General features: G+C 41.3%; 2 protein-coding genes across 2 annotated transcripts in view; both read left to right on the top strand.

The window, feature by feature from the left end:
- The window catches only part of HYAL4 (hyaluronoglucosaminidase 4), a 50,969-nt gene extending 43,160 nt beyond the window's left edge, over positions 1 to 7,809 (top strand). The window contains 1 exon segment of the mRNA XM_009586138.1: positions 7,693 to 7,809. Coding sequence (XP_009584433.1) covers positions 7,693 to 7,809 — 117 coding nt within the window.
- A 998-nt stretch (positions 7,810 to 8,807) lies between these two features.
- SPAM1 (sperm adhesion molecule 1 (PH-20 hyaluronidase, zona pellucida binding)) overlaps positions 8,808 to 9,299 on the top strand; it is a 4,692-nt gene continuing 4,200 nt past the window's right edge. Inside the window, 1 exon segment of the mRNA XM_009586137.1 lies at positions 8,808 to 9,297. Coding sequence (XP_009584432.1) covers positions 8,808 to 9,297 — 490 coding nt within the window.

The raw sequence follows: 9,299 nt of genomic DNA, 5'->3' as shown, positions 1-9,299 counted from the left end.
AATGCCAGCACAGAAATTTGTTTGGAGGTTTTCTCAGGCTTCAGATCCTCATGCACTCATTGCCCTGTACTCAGAAACAGAACTCAAGAATGGGAGTAAGCAATGATGAAAGAGATGGTTTGGCAGTTCTTTATGATAAGGACAGTCACAGCATTGGGGTGTAGTTTGACAAGCATTTCTTGAATCAGACATGCCGGCTAAACTAGCCAGTTTTGCTGGTTCATGTACTTAGTCATAAAAAAACCCTTCCTCTCTTTTCTTCTGGCTGAGGTATTTTTAACCTGAACAATTTATTATGTGGCCTCATAAACAGATGCCCTAGCCCAGTTGAGAAGATTATACTGAAGTGAGGGTGGAGTTTTAGAAACCACTGTCAAAATAAGTGCTTACCAAATTCTGACTTCACAGACAAGTGCAGCTTAATGTATTCGTAACAACGAGGCTAAATCCTACTGTGCAAAGACCATCCTTCACACTTAATGTTTGATCAGGTTAAACTTGCCATCAGCTGTGCAGCACAGATGGTTCATACTTACAGAGGTGGACCTTCTTTCTGAGGAGCTTCCTATTCCTCACAAGTGTTAATGTTATCCTCACAACACCCGTGTGTGTGTGTGTTAATTGAACATCATTGCCTTCTCTTTAGAAATGCCAAAATGACCCAAGTGGGGAATGCAATGCAACTACAAGGTCATTCCTCCCTTTCTTCTGTGGCTGTTTCATGACTCTGACACCTGTTTGTAATGAATAAACAGCCTCTAGCCCAGGACACGCACCTCTAAAAAGAGCAGGAGGGTTTAAATCCTCACTAAGTTGAAGTTCCAGCAAGGATACTGTTCCCTTCATCCAGAAGAAGGAGGACCCCTCTAGAACAGAATGTAATAGAATGGGGCCATTTCTCACAACAGCACCACCTGGGACACCCAAGGACAGGGCAGGAGGGATGTCAGACACATTAAGTATTTTCCACTGATCCATGAAAAATACAAACGTTGACCTCAGACAGCTCTTTGCTAGCTGCGTGGGCTGCTTTGATCCTATTCAGAGAAACTAAGTCTATGGACTGTATCAGTATTGCTGGTACCTTTTTTCTAAAAAAAAAAGCTTTGGATTCTGCTTCAGGTTCCAAGTTTAAATATGTCAACACTTAATTAAAAATATCTTTAGTCTGTTCCTCTGCTCCTTATGAGTCTATTCTGTTTTTCCTTAGGACTTAATCAGTGCTGATCTCTTCACAGAAGCTGGAGTTGAGTCTTTAGACATCTTTCACAACTTTGTATTTTCATAGCCTTCAGATAAAGGAAGATAAATAGCAACTTGTCCCAAGAACTTACAAGTTCTTCTTAACAAGAAGTTACACTGTCTAGTACTATATTTTGTCTGTAATGTTGGGAGTAATTTTTACACTTACGTAGCTAGTGTTTATATGAAAACAAAAGAATTGGGACTAAATCCTTAATATTCTGGCCCCATCTGCATATTTGACCATGTATCTTACACCACAGCTTTACAGGGATTTAAAGATTTCAATTTAAAGAGCTAGATTCTTCTGCCTCACCAAAAAAACATGCAAACTTCTGTATCCATATTTTCCTCAGCACAGGGAAAAGACCAAACAATCTTCACATCAGTATTTTCTGTTATTTTATGTCATTTATTAATAGGCAGTAACACACACATTGTTTGCAATACAAGAAACAGTTAATAAACACTTGAAAACTGTCATCTGTAACCTAAAATGATAATTATATTCATGATCTCAGGCTTAGAAGTGTTCTTAAATGCTGTTGTTCAACCAGATACCACAGCCCAGTAACACTCATTTTCTCCCTCGGAAGTCATGAAGGGCACCCCCGCTTTCTCAGCATTCAAACTGAAACAGGGAAAGTGTGAGATTTTGTGGACTTTTGCTTGAAATTTGAGAAGTGTGGTTAAGACTACTAACATAAGAATGTCAGATACTGGTTGCACTTATTGGCTTAAGTTTATTTTTAATGTTAGAGGAACTGACTTGACTAAGCGATGTCTAATTATTTCAAGGCGAAATGTGGACTCTCATGTCTAATTTTCATAAAAAACCCAAAGCTGAATTCTTCTAATATTTAGTTGCACTTCTTGAATATAAGCCAAACAGCATAATCAGTGATTTTTAATGGGACACATCATCTGGTTGCGATGCATATTTGTGTGAATTTCTAGCACATGTGTAGTACTCCTCTTCCTTTTATTTTCTAACTGTGTTTGGCCAAGTGGGGCGTTTTTTTTCAGGGTCACGTGGCATGGCCCAGATCTATGACTGTGTAGGTACCAAAATATGGGAGCACACTTGCATTTTCAATCATGTGTGTTTCTACAGTCCAGTTTATGCTGTGAAAAATGCTGAAATAATTAAACCAAGAAAATTAATATGATTTCCTCTAATATGTAACCTTTACAAATGCCAAGTTCGGGAAAATGTAAAGCATAAGCTATTTCCCTAGACTGAGGGCATTTAGATCCATCAGTATGTACTTCTAGTCAGGTAGCCCCAGCGCAATTAGTGTTAATATATTGTAAAGATACTGACTTTTTGACAAAGACAAGGGCAGCTTTATGACTCAGCTCACTTAGACCGACATTCAAGGAGACTGAAAAGAGTAACATTTATCAAAGCTGTCATCGTTAGGCTGGGCCAAAGGCAATCCTTTTAACTGGAAACTATTAAGTAAAATAATCTATTAACTTATACCCAGCAGAGCAAGATTTGGAGGAGAACTGTTTCCCAACAATCAGTTAAACCAAACTTTTCAAGATTAGCCAATAATAAACGAGTTCTAGCTAAACCAGTAAATATAGTATTCAAAACAATGCTTTCCTCTTTTCTTCTACATCAAATCAGCCTATTACTGAAATCCACTTATAGAAAAAGCTTACAAAGAATAAAATTTGTGTCCTGCAGCTTTCTGACTTCAATGGAGGCAAGACATCTTTCATAACTGGAGCCAGAAGCATAGTAAAAGCTGAATTGCTCCTACACATTCTTTCTGAGGTGATCCCTTTTTGTTATGACAAAACCAATTACATAAAGGATCACTGTCCTGGCAAATGTCAGTGTATCTCAGCTCTTTATGTGTGATAATTTTATTTCATTTTAATAAGCTGTATTTGCGTAAGTGGAAAATATTTCCCCCCAGAATTTCTGTATGGAATTCTTTTAGTTTGTCCTGGAAGTCTCAGTCTGTACCATCTCAGAAAATGTCACTTTGGATAATGAAGGAGCCAGCAACGGGAACGTTCTGTGGGACCTCATAGTTACAAACAGGGAAGGTGAAGGTTGTGGGCAGTCTTGGCTGCAGTGACTATGAAATGGCAGAGTTGAGGATCCTGAAAAAGAGAACAAGGCAAATGGCAGGATCACAACCACTGACTTCAGGAGAGCGCACTTTGGCATCTTCAGGGATCAGCTTGGAAGAATTCCATGGGAGACAGCCCTGGCGAGAAGAGGCTTCCAGGAGCTGGTTGATTTTCAAGAATCCCCTTTTCCAAGCTCAAAAACAGTCCATCTCCACATGCAGGAAATCAAGCAAAGGCAGGAGGAGCTCCTGACAAAACTCAGACATAAAAAGGAAGCACACATGAGGTGGAAGCAGAGATAAGTGAACTGGGAGGAATACAGAGACACAGTCTGAGCATGTAACGATGGGTTAAGAAAGCCGAAGTCCACCTGGAGTTAAATCTGGCAAGAGATGTGAAGGGCAACGTGAAGGGCTTCTACAGGTCTATCAGCAACAGAAGACCAGGGAAAATGTGGGCCCAGTGCTGAATGGAGCAGGAGACTTAGTGGCAAAGAACATGAAAGAGGCAAAGGTACTCAATGGCTTTTCCACCTCAGTCTTCACTGGAAAGACTGGCCTTCTGGGATCCCAGGCTCCTTAGACCCATGGGAAAGGGAGACTCATGGAAGGGGGAAGACTTACCTGCAGTGGAGGAGGATCAGGTTAGGGAACATTGGAATAAACTGGACATACACAAGTCCATGGGCCACAATGGAGGAGCTGTATGTGCTGAAGAAGCTGGCTGATGTCCTTGTAAGGCTACTCTTGATAATCTTTGAAAAGTCATAGTGATTGGGGGAGGGTTCTGAGGACTGGAAGAAAGCAAATGTCACTCCAAACTTAAAAAAGGCAAAAAAAGCGAGGATCCAAGGAACTATAGGCTGGTCAGCCCAGTCTCACCTGAGAGGTTGACAGAGCAAATAATTCCGGAAAACATTTCCAAACACTAAGGACAAGAATGTGATTGGAAGTAGTCAGCATGGATTAACAAACAGGAAATCATGCCTGTCCAACCTGACAGCCTTCTACAAAGAGATGACTGGCTTGGTGTATAAAGGGAGAGCAGTGGATATTGTTGAATTTGATCTTAGTAAGGCTTTCAACACTGTCTCCCGTAACATTCTCACTGATTAAGTACAAGCTAGATAAATGGACAGTGAAACTGAAAACTGGCTGAACTTCCAGGCTCAAAGCGTTGTGATCAGTGCCAGGAAGTCCAGCTGGAGGCCCATCAAAGTCCAGCTGGAAGCCTATTTCTAGCGATGTACGCTAAGGGTTCATACTGTGTCCAATACTATTGAACATCTTGATTAATTATCTGAACAGTGGGACAGAGTGCTCCCTTGGCAAGTTTGCAAACAATGCAAACTTGGGAGGAGTAGCTGATACACCAGAGGATCACGCTGCCACTTAGAGGGACCTCCACAGGCTGGAGAAACAGGCTGACAGGAACCTCATGAAGTTCAACAAAAGCGAAGGCAAAGTCCTGCACCCGGAGAGGAATAAACCCATGCACCAGTACAGGCTTGTGGGCCAGCTGGCTGGAAAGCAGTTGTAGAAAAGGCTCTAGGAGGGTACCAAATTGACTAGAGTGAGCAATGCGTTGTTGCAGCAAAGAAGACCAACAGCCTCCTGGGTGGCATTAACAAGAGTATCTGTCACCAACAGGTCAAGGAACGTATTTATTCCCCTCTTTTTAGCTCTGGTGATGCCACACACTCCACCTGGAGTGCTGTGTTCCACCCCTGGGCTCCCCAGTACAAGAAAGAAATGTGACATACTGCAGCAAGTCCAGCAAATTGCTACAAAGATGAGTAAGCGATTATAGCATCTGTCATATGAGGAGAGGCTGAGAGAGCTGAGATTGTTTAGCTCAGAGGAGAGATGGCTTTTTCCTGCTGTCATCTCTGGGCAGTTGGGGGAAGTGCATGAAGCCCTATTTTCTACAAGTCTCGTCAAGCAGATGCCATGCAAATGAGGTATTGCTCTTGGAGCAATTTCAATGAACAGAGCATACCTTCTTTCCTGGTGATCGGATCTATGACCTAAGCCTAGCTTATGAAACCGCTTCTTGGCAGGGATTCTTTAGTTATCACATCAGCAGTTGTGGAATGGTAAAATATCTGTATGGATGTTTAGACTTCAGTCCAACTGCTGTTTCTTTAACAAGAACTTGTTTGCCTCCTGTGATTGATAAGACTTTTATAAGATGAAAGTGAAATGGATCATCAAAGGCTAGGTGAGGGAATCCAAAACAGAACTGTGAGAACTCCTGTCTACTGCTGCTTGTTCATCATCCCAAGAGAACCAGAGCGCTTGATCATGAAAGAGGATCCAACTTTTTTTTTTTTTTTAATTAATATGAAAGCAATAAGCAGTCATCATACACACCTCTTGAGCCTAGGGTCTCAGGTATCTGCAGTTTCACTTTTCCTTTACAGCTCTTGGCCTTTCTGACTGATAAGTTTAGCCTTCAAACCATTGGTTTTCATTTCTTCCAAAATACTGATGAAAATTTGTCCATTGAAGAAAGAGTGAAAATCTTTACCGAAAAGGGAGTGGGGGGGGAGGTAAACCAAAAAAAGTACAGAACCACATTTGACCAGAGCTCAGCTATTTGTGAAAGGCCATGGAGAACTCTTTATAGATATGTGCATAACACTGAGGATACTCAAGTGTAGCACAAAAGCAATTTGTATTAATAGGGTGAGGGAATGAGGATGACAGGACCAAAATTCTAGCTGAAAGTTTTGCTGGTCTGTTTTTTTTTTCCTGGTAGAGAATGTAGAATGTACTTTAAGTTCCTTGACTTACGGTCAGAAACTGGGCTCTAGGGGCTCAGGGGCAGTGCGACTGAGGAGACAGAGGTGTTGTCATGGCTGGTGGGAGGAAGCTGTTGCAGTTCTAGCTCTGCTGTATGTTGCACCTCACCACCTATGCTACATTTTACTTCCCTTCCTTACCTGTCTTTCATATACCTGCAGATGAGTTCTGAAGGGATGTCTGATACTGCACGGTTGTACTTTCTGCTCCTTCTACTTGCACTTCCTACTCCAGGACTGTAAGCTTCTGTATTGAAAAAAAAATTCCTCCTCTGCTGCCAAATCCTCTTCCAAGAATCCTTCCTATTGGTGCTTGTTTGCCAGTCTTTCAGCTATGTCTTTGAGTAGCTGTTTTCATTCACATGTGCTGGCACCTCTAAGCCAAGAAAATTGAATTGCCTGTTGTTCCCTCCTCAGCTAGGTTGGGGACCCGGCACAAGGAATGGCTAGCAGCTCTGTGCTTCTCCACTGACACGATGACCAAGAGCTGGCAGCATGCCCAGGAAGAAAAACATTAAAAAAGAATAAAAGGGAAAATATCCCTACTGCCTGCTGGCATCCAAAGTGATGGATGAGGAAGAACAAAAGTGGAGTCTATTAAATAGACTTGCTAATCTGGGAAGCTAAGTGTCTGGGTTCTGGCATTTTTTGAAAAGCCCTGCAGTGCAAAACTCCTCCTCTGTGAAACTTGACTCCTAGAGATCTCCTCCTTCAGTATTTTTCCGTTTGTCCTTGATTTCCTCCTAGTCCTCAGAAGAGGCAAGCTACTCTCGAATGAAGAATCCCAGAATCATCTCTAGACAGTGTTATGTCCGTGACCAGAGACAGGATCTAGTCCATCTGTTGACATAGGTTCTTTCACTGTTTTGGTCCCCCAAAGGTCTAGATTTCACCATTCTGGCAGAAGCTATGCTGCTATGCTATCAGTCACACTGCTCTGCCCTTCCCTCCCCATGATAGTTCCTTTCACACATGCTTTTCTCCCACAATCAAAGCAAATCTGGAGTTTTCAGTAGATACAGATGTGATCAAACTCAGTGAACGTGCAGGGAATCTCATTGTACTACTACTGCAACAATCTCTGCTGTGAACCTGGCTTGATGCTGGATTTAGGAAGGTTCAAGTCTCCATCAACCTCTCATTATACTTTTTTGGGTATGCAACAATTTGATGGATGAAGGTGTTCTGCCATTTTATTGAAACAAATTAAAGGAAAGTCATGCAACCAGAGGGATGATGAAAAAATGCAAATGGGTAGTAACTGCAACCTGTTGTCTGCACTGTTGGGGGAAGAGATCTATGATTCTGTGCCCGTACTGCTTATAAATTTTACACTAAGTAGTCACAGAAAAGACAAACAGAGGGAGCGAGATAATTCAAGGTGTAGGGACCAGAGATTTGCGGTCTCCACTCCTAGCTGAATTCAGTAAATGCAAACCAAAATCTTGTTTGCTTTTTTTAATCTGTCCTCAGATTTTACATTTCCAGCCACCCTGTGGCCCACTTCATGGTGACTCGTATATTTTCGTGCACATATTTTCTTATATACTTCTTAGATACTCTATGGCCTCATCATGACGTCTCTACGGAAAGTGACAGATCCAGGTTTGAACCATTTCAAAATCAGGAGGAAAGTGGATTCCAGTGAGTTACTGCACAGAGGAATGCTTTAGCTACTGGGCTACTATGTAAAAGTTGCTGACCGCACCATGACTACCACCACTACCATTACATTCTTGAATAAAAGTGCGACTGCTCTCTTTGGGTGTATGGACAACCTCAGCTTTCCTAATGAATTACACAATTACACTGCTGGGCAGACTTGGACTTGGAGTCACTTAATCTGTAGATCTCAAATGGCCTCAAACAACATATAGATGGCCATATACCAAGATGATATACAGCTTTTGAGTCTGTTTAAAAGAGGTCTGGACAGAAGATAGAGTGCCTATAATATTTCAGATACCTCACCGAGTTAAATAAGTGTACATGGATTGTTTTCTTGCATGTGTACAACAGTCCAGGTTCTAGTTTTGTGTTATCTTGTATCTTCCCTTAAGTGCTCTGTAAAATTAGTGAATTAAGACCTAGAACTTTATTTTGAGATAGGTGAGAAATATTACATATAGATTACTGTTGATTAAGAGAAGACATTGTGAGACTGCTCATGTTTACAGACATCAGTCACTGGCACAAGCAGGACTACTACCGAGCATACCCAGTGGACACCATTCCACTACCAGTTTTACATCTACTTTTTATGTATATACAATTTTATATAGAGAGAGTTTATTTCCTCTATGATTGCACATTGTGCTTTTCCTTCAAAGGGACTTTTATTCAAAGATTACAATGTATTCAAAATCATAAATGGTATTTCTTTCATGGTTAGAAATAAAATATTTATCATCTTTTACTTTATCTACATTTGTTTCTTTTTCTGCATTAGGTCTCAGAAGTTGTTGAAAGGTTTCTTTCAGTCTGAAATGACAGAGAGCCTCGTATAAAGGACACCCCTATTTCACACCTAAGGAATATTGCTTAATAGGTATTAATCTGAAGAAATATATTGTATGGTAAAGCTTTTGACAGACTACCAACCTTTTGAACACCCAGAGAGCATTTAATTTTTGTCTGATCAGAAGCACCTAATGTCACTGCACATGCTACAATGGAAACTCTAAGACAAATACAAAGTTTTGGTATCTGTGTTACCTGTACATATCCTATAGCATCCGGTATGGTGTTCGCCACTCTTCTAGTTTCTTGCTGCTCATCTCTGAACATAAGAGCTCGTCCACTTGTTTCTAATTCACCTTTCCTTTCTATCTGGAATGCTCCCACAGAACTTTGCACTGAAAGGACTGGAGTGCAGCTGGACATGACATTTTTTTCTCTCATTGGAAGCACACTGAAGACATCCATTGGGCAAAACATCACTCTCTTCTATCCAGACAGGCTTGGCTACTATCCTTACAAAAATGAAGTCACAGGAGAGTCATTCAATGGAGGACTCCCCCAACTCTCGCTGCTGGAGAATCATTTAAAAAAAGCCAAAGAGGACATCCAGTTTTATATTCCTTCAGATGAACAGTTTGGATTGGCGGTCATTGACTGGGAAAATTGGAGACCTGTGTGGATAAGGAACTGGGGATCAAAAGAC

Source organism: Fulmarus glacialis, unplaced genomic scaffold (assembly GCF_000690835.1).
Source record: "Fulmarus glacialis isolate BGI_N327 unplaced genomic scaffold, ASM69083v1 scaffold29969, whole genome shotgun sequence".
In the NCBI taxonomy this organism is placed as follows: domain Eukaryota; kingdom Metazoa; phylum Chordata; class Aves; order Procellariiformes; family Procellariidae; genus Fulmarus; species Fulmarus glacialis.
Note: the sequence above shows the minus strand (reverse complement) of the source record. Positions and strands in the feature narration are given on the sequence as shown.